Here is an 18,615-nt window from a genome sequence, read left to right on the forward strand (position 1 = left end):
GGGCCGGGTTGGGCATCACTCCGGGAGGCGGAGGCGGGATCCGAGGCGGCGAGATGCTCGAGAACCGGGCGCCGGCGTCGAAGCCCTCGTAGTGCAGCGTGTTGGGGTCGTTGGGGTCCACGAACACCCGGCCCTGGAGGAGAAGACATCCGGCGGGCATTGCGAACAGCCGCTGTGCTATGAAGCTCACAGACTCCAAAAGTTGAGATCGCGCGAAGCTTCCAGATTTCGAATGTACACCTTTTGCAGAGAGGGCCGGTACAGTTGAGCCGTCGGGATAAGCACTGTTTTACCGGCGCGGCCCAGGCTAGCCCCTCGGATTATATTTCCGGGGGTACGAAAGTAAGCGAAAGTAGATTCATAGATGTGTACTCGGGTGTGGATTCATGGGCACCTCTTGGAAGGGGTGGTTATGTTTGTAGAGTGCGTTGAAAATGTCCCCCTCCGAACCCCAGGTGGTCGAAATTTCCGGAGCCCTCCACTACGGCGTCTCTCATAGCCCTAGTCGCTTTGGGACGTTAAACCCCACAAACCAAACCAAACCTCCTGGTTCCTTTCAAAAGTTCCGGCTGCATATGTCCTGAAACTACCATAACTACTGGTTCCTCTGCCGTAAGCTATATATAGCTGCTTTCCGTTTCTCGCGCAGACCGAGCTCTTAACTCTTCAATGTTCTTAGGTGCAAGTGCCGCAATGCCCCTAATGGCAGCACGAGACGGCGATCCGATACCAGAGTGGGGTCCATGGGACCGGGCATGGACATCATTGGCATGGGCGGCTGCTGGTACACCACTGGCGGCTGTTGGTACACCACGGGCGGCTGCTGGTGCGTGGGCGCCGCCGGTTGCGAAGGGCGTTGGTTCCGAGGGACCGGCTGCTCAGTCGTCGCCGTCAGCGAGGGGCCCGCTGCTGACGTCGGCTCATCTGACGAGGCATTTGAGTCCTTGCGGGAATTTGTTGGCTTCTTCGACATGACGGGCCCATGGAGGCTGCTATTGCAGCTACGCTTCTTCACAAGCGCTCGGGCCCCTTCGGCCACGCGCGCCCCCTGTCACGTGACCTTGCGAAAATTGCGTGTCAGATTCACGTATCGAGCCATGGGATGCCACGAAAGACGCAGCGAAATCGGAGAGAAATCAATCTTTATTTCGGCCGCCGCGGTGGCTCAGCGGCTATGGTGCTCGGCTGCTGACCCAAAAGACGCGGGTTCGATCCCGGCCGCGGCGGCTAGAATTTCTTTGGAGGAGAAATTCTAGAGGCCCGTGTACTGTGCGATGTCAGTGCACGTTAAAGAACCCCAGGTGGTCGAAATTTCCGGAGCCCTTCACTACGGCGTCTCTCATAGCCTTAGTCGCTTTGGGACGTTAAACCCCATAAACCAAACCAATCTTTATTTCGCGCTTTGTTCAGTTCTCCAGAGTCGGCCTTCAGATGGACGTTAACGACCTTAATAACAGCGCAGCGAGCGGGCCTTCAGTTGCGGTCTGGGCGCGCAGACAATCCCATCCTCGTCGCCAATGCTGTCGCCGCGACGCTAGGCTACCGGCGAGACGCCAGGCCGAGACGCTCTACACTTTGTGCTGCGTAGACGAGATGGTGGTGGTGGAAAACATTTATTTACAGATAAACTTCGGGAGGTGAGGTATGAGCTGACCCAAAGGGGGCCAGCCCTCACAAGTACTAGGTGGAGGTCCCTAGTTCGGGACCCCAGTGGCGTCGGCCGCTGTCGGCCGCTGACCAAGGCCCGTTGGGCCTGCAGGTCAGAGCAGCCGAGCAGGGTCGCCTCCCAGTCCTCCCGGATTGGGTTGGGGTGAGGGGGGATAGCAGGGTTGGAGGGGCAGGCCCACACCATGTGGTAGATGTCCGAAGACTTCTCCGCACAGTGCGGACAGCTGCCAGAGAAAGAAGGGTCAAAGTGTTTTAGAGCTGCCGGGCACAGCAAAGTATTAGTATATAGGCGAAACAGAAGCCGCTCCTCCGCCTTTGAGAGACCTTTACACGGGCGGGGATAAAGACTATGGCCAGATTGATAAAGTATAGAAATGTCTTTAAACGAGTAAGCTGGAGTGAATTCGAGTTCCTGATCGTCGGGGTCGGAGGGGAATGTCCGGTGAGAGAGCGCGCGGGCGGCGGCGTCAGCTGCCTCATTTCCCTCAAGGCCCATGTGAGCAGGAGCCCAAACGATATGCCGGTGAGCGGGGTCCCCGGTATAGACGCTGTTTTGGAGAATGCGGTAGGCTAGATACGGTACCCAGCCCTGCTCGACGTTCCGACATGCCCCTCGCGAGTCGGAAATAATTGTTTTTGAATTGGAATGAGATGCAGCCAAAGCAATGGCGACCTCCTCCGCGTGTGTTATGTCACGGGCTCGGAAAGTAAGGCCGTTCACTGTTTTGGATTCGTGGACGACTGCGGCCGTGAACCATCCCCCATGGTGGGGGCCGGAGGCATCCACGTAGAATACGCCGGGTTTCGATCCATAGTGGCGGGCCAGGGCTTCCGCCCGCGCCAGGCGCCGGCCATTATGGTCCTCACGGTTCATGTTCGCGGGAAGAGGGCGCACGTGGAGGGCGCAAGACGCAGCACCCGAAGAGAGACTGTCCACCGAGGCAGCTGGGATAGGAAGACGTTTATTGTTGTTGTTGCGACTGAGAGAAGGGTGAAAAGGAAAGTGCACGGGCCTGCCGACTGGCTCGCGCTGAGCCGCCACCGCTGCCACGTGCAGATAGCAGAGTTGAAAAGATACGAGAGGAAAGAGTGAAAGAATAGACGCGCGTCGCAACAACCGCGTCCGAAGCCCGTTTATTGGTAACTGGCCACCGTTTTTAAACGGTAGCCAGAGGAGAGAGAGAGAGAGAGACAGAGGTGCACGCGCTGTCATGTGTATATGCCTAGCCTACGAAGCCGACGCCGGGTGATCAGGTGTGATAACGATACCGCAATATGATGTCACAAAAGACGCTGCGAAATTGGAGAAAGAAATCAATCATTTCGCGCTTTGTCCAATTATCCTGAGTCGGCCTTCAGATGGACGTTAACGGCCTTGATAGCAGCGCAGCGAGCGATAGAAGAGCGAAATCGGGTCAATATTTTATCTGAAATTAAAAAGAAAAAACATGGGCAGGTCACTAAGTAATCTTGTCAATTTGCTGATATAGTTTCTATTTTTTTAGACGACCTGGTGGGACACGTAATGCGTGATATTACTGCCGACCTGTGGCTTTAATATAGAGTGACAGACTGGATTCCATATGATCGTTAGCCGCGAATCGTATGGAGTGACGAATTGAGGAAATTTGCCGGAAAAACCGAAGCATACGTTGGAATCTATATCGGTCATGGGGAAAGTGCAGGGGGCTCACCTTGCCTGATGACGATGATAGTGGCAGCTTCCATGTGAATTCAATTCACGGTTTCTAAAAGCAGAATGGAAGGCTGAGTGAGACTGGATAGGGACGAATGGTTTCAATCGTTGGGCGGCTATCGTCCGTCGCCGAGGTGAACCTGAAGCCTTGGAATATGCCGTGCAGACTGGCGATGTTCGCACATCTCCGGCGGCGTACCCTGTGCACTACATTTGTCCACTGAAGGACGGTCATCTTTGTGAGATATCTGAAAGAAACGGTGACACCAAATATTGCAAATATTACAGCGAAAACTGTAATAGCTTCGTTATAAGCCATTTAGGGGGTGCAACAGCAGCCGTAACACTTAACGTTACAAGGGCTGCTTTTGCATTTTCTTACTGCGCGGCTCAAGTCTCCGTCTACAAAGTGAGTCAGGAATGCTCCTTTCCTTTCCTCAAAACCAAGAGAGAATTCAGACCGCGAGCCGCAGCGGTGCCTCAGCGGTTAAGGCGCTCGTGTACCCAGCCGCAGCACCCGGGTTCGAACCCGACCGCGGCGGCCGCGCTTCGATGGAGGCGAAACGCAAAAGGCGCCCGTGTGCTGTGCGATGTTAGATCCCCAGGTGGTCGAAATTATTCCGGAGACCTCCACTACGGCAACTCTTTCTTTTTTCACCGTCCTTTACGGCTCGGTTCGGGTGTCCACCGAGGTACAATTTCTATAGACCGCGAATAAGATTCCCAGTCTAGCCTTAATCACAAACTAGACTCTCCCCTGGATTTAAGGAAAGGAAAGACGCATAATTGGTTCATTTCGTCGGTAAGCACCTCCAACGCGCCGTGAGAAAACAAAAACGCCGACTAAAAGCTTGTTTCCAGCTAGCTAGACGGCGCGGTTGAGGTGTCGACTGACAGATTGAGCTAGTTAGAGAAGGGTCTAGGTCATTTGCAGCAACGTGGTCGAAACTGCGATTAAGATTGAACTGGTATAACTAGACTGTCTAATCTGCTCCAAGCAAGCTGGCTCTGGACTATACCAGGAAGGATTGAAAGGGGCTGTTCATAATGCAGAACAAAGCTCTGAATCGGGCATGTGTCTCTGGTCGTGCTCAGTGCTTTCTAGACCCGTTCTGCACTCCACCCGTAAACGCTATTTCAGTGCCATCCGCGGCAGCCGCGTTTCAACCTTAGAGCGAAAGCTGTACTCCTCCCGTAAGAAGCTGAAGATCACATGTCTATGAACTTGACCTTCAAACCAGGAGGAGCGGACGCTTGGCTCTGACGTCATGCCACCTGACTCACCACAGCTGCGCGCGTTGAACCGACGGCGCTCGCTCGTACTAGTAAACATTTATCATGCCCAGTAAAAACGTTAGAGATCACTGCGGCAACCCGCATTGGGAGAATGCGAAAGCACTGACGCCTCCGCGGCACTCGTTATTCTCTCTATTTGATACTTTTTGGCCTTCTTTGCTTCTCTTTGCTCTTAGCATTGCATTGGCCTTCATTAGCACATTAATTAGCTATTTAATTGTCATTTATTGATATTGATTAGTAATCCTCATTTATTACGGTTATCGACTGCAATCACTTTGTGTTAAATTTTTTCTTAATCACATTCGCATTTTGGGCTTTCAAATTTGGTGCCATTGCATGCTTTCCCGCCCACCTACTATATCCCCGTCCAGCCTATTAAACCGTCCAACGACATTTGCTTCAAAGTAAATAAATAATCTATGTCAATCAAACTTTTCGTTTGATTAATTATCGCTCACCAAACACATTTCAATCCATTCAAAACTGTGTTTGCTCTCCTTTGCCTATTATCCCACTATTTTGCCGTCCGCGGTTGTTTTCCCGTCCTCTCACAAATCGAAGTCCGCGCTATTTCGACGGTTTTTCGACATCTTTGGCTCTAACTAATCATCCAACCGACAATTTTTTTGCGCATCATCCTCTAGCACAACCATTTGAAACTATCTCTTCCGAGAACGCCACAACTGCGGCCAACACGTTTTGATGACATGAAATTATCGACATAGCCAAGCAAGTATTTCGCCTTAGAAAAATGTTCGAGGGTCTTGAGAGGCGGTTAGAGTCCTTAGTTCAGGGCCCCTGCGGCCGTCGCTGCCGCCCGAGCCTGACGAACCAGTTGGCGTCGGTCTTGCAGGTCGGAGCTGGACAGAGAGGCCTCCCACTGTTCCTTTGTTCTATACGTTTGGAGGTGAGCTAGGTGGCCAGTGCCCGAAGCACCTCCATGTCACGTGGTAGGCTGTGGGCTGACCGGCGCACCATGGGCAGGTGGGGCGGTATCGATATGGGAATACGATGTGTGTAGACTGAAAGTGTTGGTCTGGAGTTGCTATAGCTTCCTGCGCCGTCAGTTGTGAGGTGGTGGTAGGAATCGGTGCATGAACCGGTGGTGCAGTCGAGTGTTGTAGACTGTGGACATGGGTTGAGTTAGCGAATGGTTGGGGGACATCGGGTTAAGGCCCGCTCGGTTTGTGTAACCTAGAGCTAAGCCATCCGCGACATCATTCCCTTCCAAGACTGAGTGTGCGGGGGTCCAAGTTATCTGATGTTTGATGGATGTTGGTTGCTCGTGACTAGCGGGAACAATCTTTTATGTATTCTGCCAGCATGGAGGAGCCGACAAGCCGCCTGCGAATCGGTCACGATGTGGTAGGATCGGCCGGTAGCATTCCCGTGCGTGTATGGCCAGGGCTATCGCAGCCGCGCACTCGCTCGAAACTATCCAATCACATGACTCGCTGCGCCTCATCACAGCTGCGTACGCGGAGCCGACGGCACTCTTGCAACTGCCGGAAATCGCGTGACGCGCATTTCGAAAGCGAGGTATTACCTTAACACAAAGCCATGGATGAGTAACGAGCTGGAACTAGTGCTTAGGCGATGTATCGTCGCCGTCGAAGCCAAACCATTGATATGCAATGAAGTTTAATCAAGGCTAAACCATGTCGGCGGGCTCCAAAATAGTTTTATCACCCGAGGATCTTTAACCTGCACTGACATCGCACAGCACACGGACGGCTGCGTTTCGCCTCCATCGAAAAGCGGCAGGAGCTCCGTCTTAGCAGCCGAATGAGCTCACGCGAATTCCTTCTTGAATCCCTGATCAGAAGCAACTGTAAGCCCGGTTTAAAGAACCTCGGGCTAGGTTCGCGGTCTCGTTTCCGGGATTCCCGGAGTGCGTACGCACCCATACCAGCTCCACTTGTCGGGGTGATGGGTGGGGGCGCGACGGGCGAGGTAAATAGGTTTTGCGAGCCCAGTACTCCAAACGCAGGGACATGGACTCAGAAAAGTGCGATTCTAAACTTTGCGCGAGGCCAAGTCCATGTCCTTGCTTTTCGCATGCATTGCCTTGGCAACGGGGCGCGGCAGCATACCCACGAAACACAAAAAGTGCTTGTAGAAATCTATAAGTCACCTACACCAAGACGCTTTGACGTCTTAAAGAAGCATAGCCAAGATTTTATATAGCCATTCGAAATCTTGAATACCTAGCGCAATCAACCGTTTTCGATCTAGCGCATGACGTGAAGCTATTTCGAGCTGTTTCAGGATATTTCTCAGACGTTCTGTGTTTCGTGGGTATGCGGAACACCAAAATCGATACATCTACTTTGTGCAAAATGCTTTCGCATTCTCACACGTAAGCAGTCTTGAGTGTCCGCCGAATTTCACTTTTCCAGTGGTTGCCTTTTCAGGGGAATTCCTACAGGACCGTTGCATCTTTTGCACCTCGGGAGGGCTCCTTATAAGTCCAGGAGCCCTCTGGCGTCCTGTTCGCACTTCGCCCAGGTTTGGACAGGCTTGGGTGCAGTTCCTGTGAACAGCGAGAGCACGCCACCGGTCCTACCAAAATGCACTCCGCATTTGCTTGGCTTCACCGTTCGCGGCTGGACATTTGAGAAACCGCGCGATGGAGGGTCTTCGTTCGGCTGCTCGAAGGGTAGCCGTTTAAGACTGCCTTCGAGTCTGCACCTTCCAAATCTGTAGGCCACTACAATCAGAAACGCCACTTGGGAACAAGCGTATCGAATTAAGCCGCTTCGAGTCTCTTTACATGGAATAAAAGGGCGCTTTTCTTTCTCTCCACTGAAACACGGCCAGTGCGGTCAAGAACCTGCAAAGTCATGTTCGTTATTCTACGGCTGCTTTTTTCTTTTAGACATCACATAGAGAGAGAACGCAAAGTAGATTATCACGCCTGTACGCAACCCTTTTCTTTTGGCACCGGAACTACGACACCACCGTTCAAAAAAGCCGAATAAGCGACAGAGGAGATACTGTTAAGGCCCCACCGGGATGAGGAGGGGGCATCAAAACTGCCTTTTCCTGGGGTTCCTGTCACAGGAGAAGGGCCTTCCCGCATAGCTTGAAACAAATGGCGGACCTTCGCATTAACCGCGGTAGACATTACCACCAACGCCTGAACAAGTGTGAAACGCCGTTCACTGAGCACCCAATTTAATGTGCGCTTGACTGTATTCAAAAGCCCACAGTGCTCCTATGCCACAGCCATGCATATTGAGAGAAACTCTAGCAAACGAAACGTCAATAGACCCTTTACAAAAGTTAGCGCCATCTAGTGAGAAAAACATGAACAGCGCACGGCGGCCATGTTTGGTTCAGTCCGTCCGCGCCGCCCGGAGTACTCGGAGGACAGTTCACTGTACCCGGAGAGTACGCGCCAACGTGAGCCCTCGTGGAACTCGTGCACGCACAGCGAGCTTCATTGGAATTCCCGCAAGTGATTGCGTCATTTGTTGGCATCACAACAGTCGGTGCTAGCACCAAGCTCCATTCGGAATGCCAGCATGTTGCTGCGTGCCTTTCTGCAGCCAGCGCAGCGTCGTAGACGCGCACGGAAACAAGGTGTGTATACGACCGTTCGTTTGCATTCTTGATCGGCTTTACAAGTGTCACTTGCAGCATGTCAGGCATTACGGCATGTACCTCTGACTGGCAGATAGCTCATAGAACGCGATCGCGATCACCTGAAACAGCGAGGTTGTTTTGCGTGCAATGGAGCCTTGTGAACTTCACGAAAGCTTGTGCTGAGATGGAAGGAGCACTTGAGAAGGAGCAATACATGTGTAACGAACGCTAAAGCTCGAATAGATCCGTTGGAGCCTTTTGTACGTGGATTGCATTCGCCATTCTCTATTTGACTTATTACAAGGGCATGATTACCGAAGCTAGTTTTCAAACCATTGTGTGAAATGGCCGTGCATTGTGCAGATGGCAAAAAGGTTGCCTAGGGCGCCCAAGCTGCCTGTTTCACGCTACAAAAGCGCCTGCCAAAGCCGCGGCGTCCTGTAAAGCACGAAAAGATGAGGCATCACACGCGTAGCGTCATGCTCAAATTTCCGGAGCCCTCCACTACGGCGTCTCTCATAGCCTTAGTCGCTTTGGGACGTTAAACCCCATAAACCAAACCAAACATCCAGCCCGTTTCAAAAGATGTTATCGCCTGATGACGCGTGCGAAGTCCGGTACGCGTCCAGAGCGCGCAGCTCAGGTTTGTAGTCTGTGCCTATGAATACTTGCCAGCGCGATCCACAAAATAACGAAGCTTGCGTTTCACTCTAGTGGGTTTTTTCGAATCCCATGATGATTTTCTTAGTTGACAGCCACCCGAAAAGTCAGTTGGTTTTGTAAAGATGATTATTTCTTGTTTATTTCCTCTTTTAGCAGACATTTCAAGCTTTAACCTCATATGCGAGAGCTGAAATGGGCGGCCTCGGGAAAAGGGAACTGTGCTGAAATGATAAGGAATTTTAAAAATCAGCTATCACCGCGCCATGCCTGCTTCGCGCAAGAGTTCGTGTGATCAGATTTTCCAGTATTGCTATAAAGTATAGCATCCACAGCTATAATGTGGTGCTTGTTGACAAAACCTGTTTATTATTTGTGCAGGTCTCCTTCCATGGTTTCCCAAGCAACCCGGCTTTGAGAAAGAAATGTATTATTGCAATACGCAGAGATGTGGGGAAAGACTTCACTATAACGCATCACACCACGCCTAGGCTCTCAAAATATGCCTCTAGCCGTCGCTGGCAGAAACCGTCAGGGACAAAAGAGAGGTCCCTAGACCAGGAAAGGACTTCGCTTGACATTGAAAATCCGTTCCGCGCACACTGCACTTGGCGACAACGTTACAAGCACGGACACAACGGCGGGCACTGACGGCCGGACACGAAGCGGACGGACGAAGCGATCCAAAGATGGCCGCCACCTCGGGGTCAGGCGAGGTCAGCGTGCCTGTCACTGTTGCCAGACCTACTTTTGTAAACCCTCTATTCAAACCCCATAACTTCCACATAACCACAGGAGGCCCACTTCTCACGAGAAAAACCGGACAGGGGTAAGGGGAAAAGTTGAAAAGAACATCGGCCCTCTCAACTGCACTAGGTGGTTTGAAGACTTGTACTCCCTATCCAGAGTTTTCCCTCCAGCCGAGCAAGTCTCCCACAAACTTTGTTTTGAAACTGAAAGGGGCTGGTCCTATGGGCACTCTAATAGGATGTGATTAAGGTTTGCCGTAATGCAATTGCAGCAAATGGAGCACGAACTTTACTCCACTGGATACATCAGGGAGTAGGTATAAGGATTTGGGAATGTACCAGTTAGAAATAGGCATCCTAACCAGCAGCAATGGTGCAACTATCATGCAACGAGGAACAGCACATGTTCAGTCAGGATCCACACATGATGAGGCAACAACTTTTTATTGAAGTCCATCCAGGTGGAAATTTGAAACCTGCAAGAGAGGAACGCGCAAAGAGCACATACCAGACCAGCACCACTGTCAAGATCTGCGGGCTTGTCCACTTGCTGCAAGGAGTTGGCCAGTCTGTGCACCTGTGATGGAGAGAGAGACCCCACCCAGTGCCACACGAGGCTCTGGCTCAACAAGGAACTTGCGATCGCTCATCATCTTCGGCGAGAGCACCCGCGTCCACCTGTCTCGAGCCTGGCTACCACGTAGTCCTCACTGGCAACTTGCCTAATGGATGGTGCAATAGGCGATACCGTCTGCATCTGCAACCCGCACACTGCAGCTAGCGCAGTAAGCTTGCAGTGTGATAACTATACGAACTCACAAAAGTGTCATGTGGAGAGACCGTGGATCCCCCTAACAATCCTAACCAGTTGTTACTGCTCCTGAAGCGAAGGATGTAGCAACATTATATTATTATCTCTGGGTATAGCCACTGGCAACTAAAGCCTGCTTGGCACGAAGCGGCATATGCTCTAGGCCTCTGTCAAACTATGTGCGCAACTCTAATGCACAGTAAGCTTGCTCACAGCACCATCCCACGCGGCCCAACTTCCTGCCAACGCCGCGAGTCCCCAAGAATACAAAAAACGTGACACGCCACTTCCATACCACAAGGTGCACGCCTGCGACGCACCGCATCCTTTATTCACACAGTCAGTATGAAACATCTCTACTCAAAAGCAATGCCGAAAAGAAATGTCTGCTACTCACATGATGTAGGGAGTTTCTCACGATTACAAGAAAAAAAAAAGTTATGTGTACACACTGCTCAATGACATCAATGAAGCCTGCTTTGCTTTTTGCAAAGGTGATGAGAGGGGGGTACAGGAGTGAGGAGAGAAAAAAAAAATCCTGCTGGTAGGAGGACAGAGGCATGTGCTATGTCGCGAGAGACCCCTGGCTTCTTGCTGCAGAGCACGGCGGAACACGCACAAAGTCCGGCTAGCCACGACGCGACCTCCGGCAGTCCGTGAAGCGCGTCCAGAGACCGCCCCCGAGTCCGTTCGTGTGGAGACGCGACGCGCGCTCTCTCGTTAGAACGCGGGGGTACGCGACGCGCTGGGGTACGCCGTCCGCTCGGTCGAATAACTGGAGAAGAGAGAGGGCACGCAGCCACGCGTTAGCAGACGGCCGCGCACACCACCCATCAACACCCGAGCCCCCAACAACAGTGCCGGCCTGGGCATCACCAACCCCCAACTAGGCATGCACTCCTGTTGTCCTACCTGTTGTCCCCCTGGCAAAAACATGCTCGACAACATGGGAGAATGCAAACCACTGACCCCACCCCCAAGTCCACCACCGCACACCGCAGGACCCTCAAAAAGATCCACTGGAGGAGTGCGAAAGCCTGCTCACCTGTATCCGTTTCCATAGCTCTGGCTTGGCCCATCTTGCGAGCCATAGTAGCTGCTTCTGCAGAGAGAAATCGGTACAGCACACATTAGAGGCCATAGCCTTGAAAACTTCCCATTTTGCTGAATTCTAAAGCACACGCATGCAGGACAGCACAGTAAACACCAGAACACCAAAGGCCCAATGTTTAGCTGCGCTCTGCAACTGTTATGTCACCACCAGAGGCAAGTCTCAAAGCTGCAACATGTCAGCAGATGACATGGAGCAACAACTGGTGACAAATATGGAAAAGAGCAGAATGACAGTATCCGTTTAGAGAGAAAGGTCTATTTAATATGCGAACAGACCTCAAAGCCCTACAGTGTAGGACGTTAAGGTAGTGGTGCTTCACTAGTTTCACTTGCCCCTCTTCATATTTGACAGGCAAAGGCATAGAGTGCTCACCCGAAGTCCTCGTAGGGTCGGCGGTAGTAGTAGAAGTCGTCGCGAGCAGCCGACGGGGGCGGTGGCGGAGCAGCCCGGCGCTCATACGGGTCAGGATAGGGTCGCATGCGGTCGCCATAGCCGGGCGCTGCCCCAAAGCCCCTGTCGCCGTAGGCGCCGCCCCGGTCCAAAAACCGGTCAGGACCACCCGAGCCGTAGCCCAGCCGGTCGGGCCCACCGCCGACACCAGGGTAGCGTGCCAGGGGTCCACCTCCACCACCAGGGGGAAGCATAGGCACGGCCGCGCCAAATCGCGCGTTCCTGAAACAGCGAGTGAATATTCAGCGCCTGAACCCCTAAAGAGAGATGGGGCGCATTGCCGCACACTTCACCAGAGCCAGCAATGCTCAACTAAGGTGCAGGGGCAGGCCACGTGTAGAGGACTAATAATACGTAATAACATGAACTGGAACTGCACTCAAGATAAAACGTGGCTTCTCCATGGAGACATTTAGCGCGCAGACCACACTTACAGGTGCACTGAAGAGGATTCTTTTTGCCGCGGGAACTCGATCTACACGTTCCTAGCATTCTTAGAAACGGCAACTTATTGCCCTGTATGGCCGATTTCCCTAATTAAATCGAATTAACGTCCGGCTCCCGCCCTTTATTTGAATTCTGCCTCGTACGATGGGCGGAGTCGACCAACGCGTGAAGTTCCTTTCAGCCAGCTCCGTGGAGGCTTTGCTTTCGCTTTATTTTGTTTTTTAGGTTTCCACGAATAAATAGTTTCATTCGCAGATAATATAGCCGCAAAATAAGCCCGCAGAAATAAAAATACGCGCGGACTATTTGCTACTACGGACTACTACGTATTACTCCGCCGATGGCAGAGCGGCAAGCCGCCACGGGACTGGGTGAAAGGCACTCCACGCGTTGGTCGACCCCGCCCACCGTGCGAGGCAGAATTAAAAAAAAAAAAAAGGCGGGAGCCGGACGTTAATTCGTTTTAATTAGGGACATCGGCCACACAGGGCAATAAATCGAAGTTTCTAAGAATGCTCGGAACGTGTTGATTGAGTTCCCGCGGCAAAAAGACAAGTTCAGATTCCTCTTCAGTGCACCTTTAACTGAAACTATGCTGGGCAATTATACAGCAGGCTCCACGCTAGTACCCTTTCTCCAGTGACCACACCCACAGGTCTCCCAATCACCACTTGCGTAAATGCAGTCAACACAAGTATGAAAAAGCAACACTAATCAGATCAGATGCTAAAGCATATGCAAAAGCAACACTAGCGCCCAAGGCACGCCATAATGGCCACTGCTGGACAAGCAATGCACGGCAACAAGGCCCAACTTACGGGTTTCGGGGGCACTCTTTTGACCAGTGGCCCTGGCGGCCACACCGGTAGCACTGTCCACGTCCGCCCATGCCAGGCTTGGGCCGGACCTTGCTGTGGGACGCCTACAAAACAGAAAAACGATTCGCACTACGTCCAACCCCGCGGCGCACGTGGGGGAAGACGCGCGGTAGCAGCCACCTCACCTCGACGGTGATTTTGCCGCCCATGAACTCCGAGTTGTGCAGGGCGTCGATGGCCATCTTGGACTCGTCCTCCGAGTTCATGTGCACGAAGGCGTAGTTCTTGACGATGTCGCACTCCTCCACCTTGCCGTACTTGGCGAACAGCGCCTCCAACGAGGCCGCATCGCAACCCTCAGGCAGGCTGCCCACGTACAGCTTCGGCTGAAAACGCGGCGCGGCAAACAGGCAAGTCAGTGCGCACGAACGCACTCAAGACCGACAGCGCACCTGTGGCTGTTCCAAAGAGCGGAAGCACCCCCCCCCCCTTCCGTATCGCCTGGACCGCAGCCAAAGCCGAGGTTGCCCGTTCGGAGAGCACTGTTCCTTTCGTAAGAGTGCAGAAACTATTCGGAATTACAACTTTCAATTTTGGCCACATGTCGTATTTAAAACAAGGGGTGCCTTCGATTTCCAAACAGCCAAGTGCGTACGGCCCGCACAGTTCCGACCTCCCTTAGAACAGCTGCAAACACGCTTTCATTCCTCGAGCAGCCGCATTGCTAGGTCGAACTGTGCCCAATTACTGTGAACACTGAATAATCACTGTGAACAATTATTGTGCCCGCTTTTAGCACGCCACAGCAGTGCTAATAAGAAAATGGGCAATTTCTGCAGTTTAAAGTCACGCGTAGTCGTGACTCCTAGTGAAGAAAAACGGGAAATGCTTAAAATCCCCGATTTACGGACGAGCCTCTCGGCGCGGGTTTAAGCATTTCTCGGAAAGGCCCTTTAGTCTTACGCGGCTGCATAAAACGAACCAGCCGACCGCGAAACGTGCACATCCAGCGCTGCGCGTAAGAAAAAAAAAAGGACAAGACAGTCTGACTCACCATTGTATAGCTTCTTGCACGAACCTAGGGCGGAAGAGAAATGCACGCACCGATTATTAGAGGGTATCGATAAGCCACGTCACCCGTGACGTGATTAACAGAACGGGTTCCGTTGCCACGCGTTCACAACCTTTGGCGTTGCACTCAATTTATGCGCTACCGGTAACACGTGAAATGTAAGGAACAAATTCAGTTCGAAACAGACTGTTACCAACGCTAAAGCAGGCGTACGCGCCAGCGGTCTCGTCTCTACGTCCGAGAAACGTAATTGCTGCACTACAGACCGGGAGAAATCGATGCGAACGCCGTTAAAAAGAATGTGCGTGCCGTGTGGAACAATGACACTCGCCCCAAGATGGTGGACAGGTTGCTCTTCCAGCGCTTTGCAGCATACGGAACGACGCACCTCTTTCGTACGCTAAACACTCCCACGCAAACCACGTAACAAAAACGTATTTCAACAGCAGGCTTCGAACAACGCCATCCGCAGCGCAGACATTTCTAACGCGGAAACCGATGAACGACCACGTAGGCACAGAACTCGAACAAAGGCTGCAACATCGAGCGCCATGTTGCCGGCGCACTTACAAGTTCAGGAAGATCTCGCTACTAATACAGCACTGAACAACTTTCAAACGCACTGTGTAATTGACCACAACGAAGTTGCATTTTGTACTCACTAAAGGATTTCTTCCCAACCAGAAGAAGCGCCTTTGATTCGCAAAAGCCGACGAGCGTCAACGCGCAACGCAGATGCCCCTTCAAAGTGCTGCCCTCCTACAAGAGCTCGATGATCACGTGATCGTGATTGAGCGCGTGATTAGTGACGTCGCTGACGTCACCGAAAGCGTACCGAAAGGAAACGTAGTAGAGAAAGTTGCTGAACGACTTCCGCGGTTTCTTCGGACAAGGAAAGCTTTGATATTCAGCGTCCCCCTTCGATGTGCATACAAAGCAAACAATAATAATGGTTTCGTACAAAGAAATTAGCAGAATTAACTGCTTTGGCCGCTGGACAAAATCAACTAAATATATTGCTCCGCGCGCACGTAGAGCGCGATAAGAAAGAGTGCTTTTTCCCGCTCCGATGCAAACCATTTTACGACTTCGAAAACGATTACCTGTTTAAAGACAGAAAAACCGCTGAGGTGGATAAGTGGTCCCCGCACTGACAGCTTTGTGCGACCGTAAGATCATAAATTTAACATTTGGCTTTTGTTTTGTTCTTAGAAGTTGTTACGTTGTTCTTGCATTTATCCGCCGAGATGCAGAGCGAGCGTAGAGAGGCGGAGAGGTGCTCCGCGCGTTTGTGCCTGTCGATGCAGTCCAATCATAAAACGCGATTCTGGCTACGAAGACTGTGATTGGCTGGCAGTCGCCAGGTGACTCATGAGGACGCTGAGACACGTGTGTGTATCGTTTTGTGTAGCGTATGTTTGAGCGCATTCTTGAGTGTGTAAAAAAGTGTACAGCAGCGCGCGCAAGTGGCACGATGCGACTACGAACGCTGCCTTATTAGTTTCCGCTAGTTCGCCGACCGCTTGGGCCCTGTTGTCTAATGGATTCACCTCTCCAAGGTAAGTTGCCAACTTTCCTAATTTCTGTGTTGGCGCGGGCATCTGCGGTCCGATTTTCGCGGAGTTTTTGGGAAACTGTGGTCGAGATAGACATTTATTTCAACGCGCATTCTGCCGTGTAGTGTGCGGTACCCAACTTATAGGAACCCCTTTCTGAAAACCCTTCCGATCCGAGGACAATATGCCACATCTAGGTTTAATTTTTTTCTTGCTTATTTATTATTTTCGTAGAGCGATGTAGAGCAAGTTTTACCCCCCCCCCCCCCCCCCCCCCCCCTCGCGTGTTTCTTGAATGCTGCATGTGGTTAAACGTGCGTGATTACCGGCCGGCCTACTTTTACCGCATTCCACCACATCTGCTCCCTCACTCAATTTCCTCTTTCACTGTGCAATAGCAACAAAGACGAATGCAGCGATTTGAGAGTCAGTTTCTTTTCCTGTAAATATTAGTTTCGCTGGCTCTGCTTCTGTAGTAAAGGAAAGGCGGGAAAGCAAGGAAGATTTTGAGTGGCATCGCATTATTTTTGTAAATATTTATATGTAACGGCAAATATTCGGTATTGTTTTTTTTCTAAAACTCGGCGTGTTTAGATTTACATAATAGCTGTGTTTTTCAATGTGCCCTTACTTGTGCGCGTCATGATAATGCTAGTGTAAACAATATATGAAGGCCACTTAATAGGGTGACACTTCGCGCATATGTCATTACCGAAACATATGTGTAGAGTTTTTTGGTCCATGAAAATTTGACAGATCTGGTTCACAAATTATTTTTCCAGGTCCACAAGATGTCGACACTGAAAGAAGCAAATAGGTTGAGTGGAGCTTTTGACTCCAGAAAATATGACATCGAGGATTTGCTATTTAAAGTCCTGGTTATTGGAGACTTTGGTGTTGGTAAGCTACGTTGGGGCACAAAGTTGGGCCCATTGACTATTTGTATAAATGTTACAAAATTGCATCTATAAAGTTAAACATCTATGCTGATAAAAGCCTCAGTGCCCGTAATGTACCACCTTGTGCATGTTTTGTTGTAGAATTCTTGCTTTTGTGGCAGGCGATGGGCATATCTGACATGAAGTGAATGCGGTACTTTTATCATTATTAAATGTAACTATACCTGGATACCTATACCTGGAGCCACTGCAGTGGCTCGGTGGTTATGGTGCTCTGCTGCTGACTGAAAAGATGCGAGTTTGATCCTGGCCGCGGTGGTCGCATTTCGATGGAGGCGAAATGCTAGAGACCTATGTACCGTACGATGTCAGTGCATGTTAAGGAACCCCAGGTGGTTGAAATTGTCCAGAGCCCTTCACTATGGCGATCCTCATAGCCTGAGTCGCTTTGGGACGTTGTACTCCTTAAAACCAAACCTGGACACATTTATTGGAATGACATGGCCTGCGTGAACCAAATAATTCATTGTGTGTTTGTTTTCAGGAAAGACTTCACTGATCCGACGTTACACAGAAGGTATGCAGAATCGCTAATCTTTAACATCTATATATAGTACTGTGATGTAGGAATCATTTTTAGCATTTTGCTAAACGGTACAAGACATCATTGCACAATTTCTTTCTCTTGTCATGATACCTGCAACTTTTCGATGGTTGTACTTTACACACATAAACATTGCAGCTCCATTACCCACATGCCCATTAATGACTTGAGCCTGCCATAATGCTTTGTCCCATGTGGACGATATTTTACTTCACAAAGCATATGAGATATGGAACTTGCTGCCTACTTATTGCTTTATGGTATCCATATTGCACCTGAAAAAATTATTCTGCGCTAGAAAAAATGACATGTTCTGTTTCTTTTTTCTCTTGTGCTACAAGTGAAGCACACACATTCCACTTTAATGGTTCATTTGTTTGAATGGCCTTGGCAGGTGTCTTCAACCCAGGGTACATGATCACCATTGGAGTCGACTTTGCCCTGAAGCACCTTGTGTGGGATAGCAATAAACATATTACTCTTCAGCTGTGGTGAGTTTTTGATGTCACGGGAAACATGTGGAGAATAAACCATAAGATTATGCACCACTAGTCAGTGAAAAACTTTTTACTGATGTGAACTTTGGTTTGCCTAGGGATATTGCTGGACATGAACGCTTCGGGTACATGACGAGGGTGTACTACAAGTATGCGTAAGTATTTGACTGCCTCCTATTCTCTGAATTTGTAGCCACTTGCTCCTGCCTGAAGTGGTATTATACTTCCTTGCTTGCCTTCAGCACAGCTGCGGTGATAGTCTACGACCTGTCCAGGTAAGTTCAAACATTTTTCTGCATTGGCCTGCTTGAACCGTACCTCCTCTCATGGGAAAGGCATTCTAGTAAACTTGGGTGTTGGCTTAACGCAAGAACCGAACCTGTGCTGTCTATTGTCGAACATGGCTCTTAAACGCTGTAGAGGAATGGAGTGCGGTGAAAACGGAAACCTTTTCACTTTCTCTTCCTTTTTATGTACTGTCACTATAAACTACACCTCGTGCTTCTGCCAAAGCGACGGCGTTTTATGTGGCTGAGAGTCTCCTGCTCAGCGGAGATTCCACATTTCATTTGGAAGCGCAGCTGCTTACGGCTTTTCTAATGTTTATTTTTTTCTTCTTCTCTCTCTGTTTGTCTTTGTTGCAGGCCAACGACCCTGCATTCCGTGCTGAAGGTTTGTGGAATTGGC

At 50.7% G+C, this 18,615-nt stretch overlaps 3 protein-coding genes across 5 annotated transcripts in view; 1 reads left to right on the forward strand and 2 right to left on the reverse strand.

Annotated features, from left to right (window-relative positions):
* Positions 1-15,183, reverse strand: LOC149331411 (uncharacterized). Of its 3 annotated transcripts, none has more exons than XM_089556545.1 (8): positions 15,035-15,183; positions 14,355-14,378; positions 13,486-13,686; positions 13,301-13,404; positions 11,958-12,257; positions 11,517-11,573; positions 10,169-10,237; positions 1-133 (listed from the first exon to the last, which is right to left on the reverse strand). In XM_089556545.1, the coding sequence occupies exons 2-8, from the start codon at positions 14,355-14,357 to the stop codon at positions 16-18; spliced, it is 852 nt and encodes a 283-aa protein (XP_089412671.1). In that variant the 5' UTR covers positions 14,358-14,378; positions 15,035-15,183; the 3' UTR covers positions 1-15. The 3 variants fall into 3 exon arrangements, with proteins under 3 accessions (XP_089412671.1, XP_089412672.1, XP_089412673.1); XM_089556546.1 differs by lacking the exon at positions 1-133 and adding an exon at positions 3,597-3,612 and having other exon boundaries at positions 15,035-15,181; XM_089556547.1 differs by lacking the exons at positions 1-133; positions 10,169-10,237 and adding an exon at positions 10,759-11,246 and having other exon boundaries at positions 15,035-15,180.
* On the reverse strand, positions 610-1,145 carry LOC149331412 (uncharacterized). The gene has a single exon (XM_089556550.1). It carries the CDS (start codon positions 971-973, stop codon positions 659-661), a length of 315 nt encoding a protein of 104 aa, XP_089412676.1. The 5' UTR covers positions 974-1,145; the 3' UTR covers positions 610-658.
* LOC149331413 (ras-related protein Rab-32B-like) overlaps positions 15,051-18,615 on the forward strand; it is a 14,436-nt gene continuing 10,871 nt past the window's right edge. The window contains exons 1-7 of the mRNA XM_089556549.1: positions 15,051-15,931; positions 16,711-16,828; positions 17,372-17,404; positions 17,826-17,922; positions 18,027-18,083; positions 18,171-18,203; positions 18,573-18,600. Of these exons, the coding sequence (XP_089412675.1) occupies positions 16,720-16,828; positions 17,372-17,404; positions 17,826-17,922; positions 18,027-18,083; positions 18,171-18,203; positions 18,573-18,600 (357 nt within the window). The 5' untranslated portion in view covers positions 15,051-15,931; positions 16,711-16,719. The remainder of the gene's footprint in view (positions 15,932-16,710; positions 16,829-17,371; positions 17,405-17,825; positions 17,923-18,026; positions 18,084-18,170; positions 18,204-18,572; positions 18,601-18,615) is intronic.

This window comes from Amblyomma mixtum, chromosome 8 (genome assembly GCF_055824585.1).
Source record: "Amblyomma mixtum isolate Tamu chromosome 8, ASM5582458v1, whole genome shotgun sequence".
Taxonomy (NCBI): domain Eukaryota; kingdom Metazoa; phylum Arthropoda; class Arachnida; order Ixodida; family Ixodidae; genus Amblyomma; species Amblyomma mixtum.

What these genes read in the sequence shown, in the direction of transcription:
- LOC149331412 (XM_089556550.1), bottom strand. Translation starts at nt 973, where the DNA reads ATGTCGAAGAAGCCAACAAATTCCCGCAAGGACTCAAATGCCTCGTCA.
- LOC149331411 (XM_089556545.1), bottom strand. An exon ending in AAAGAGTGCCCCCGAAACCC is followed by an intron (nt 12,258 to 13,300) that starts GTAAGTTGGGCC and finishes TCGCTGTTTCAG; the next exon opens with GAACGCGCGATTTGGCGCGG. An exon ending in AGCTATGGAAACGGATACAG is followed by an intron (nt 10,238 to 11,516) that starts GTGAGCAGGCTT and finishes TCTCCATCACAG; the next exon opens with GTGCACAGACTGGCCAACTC.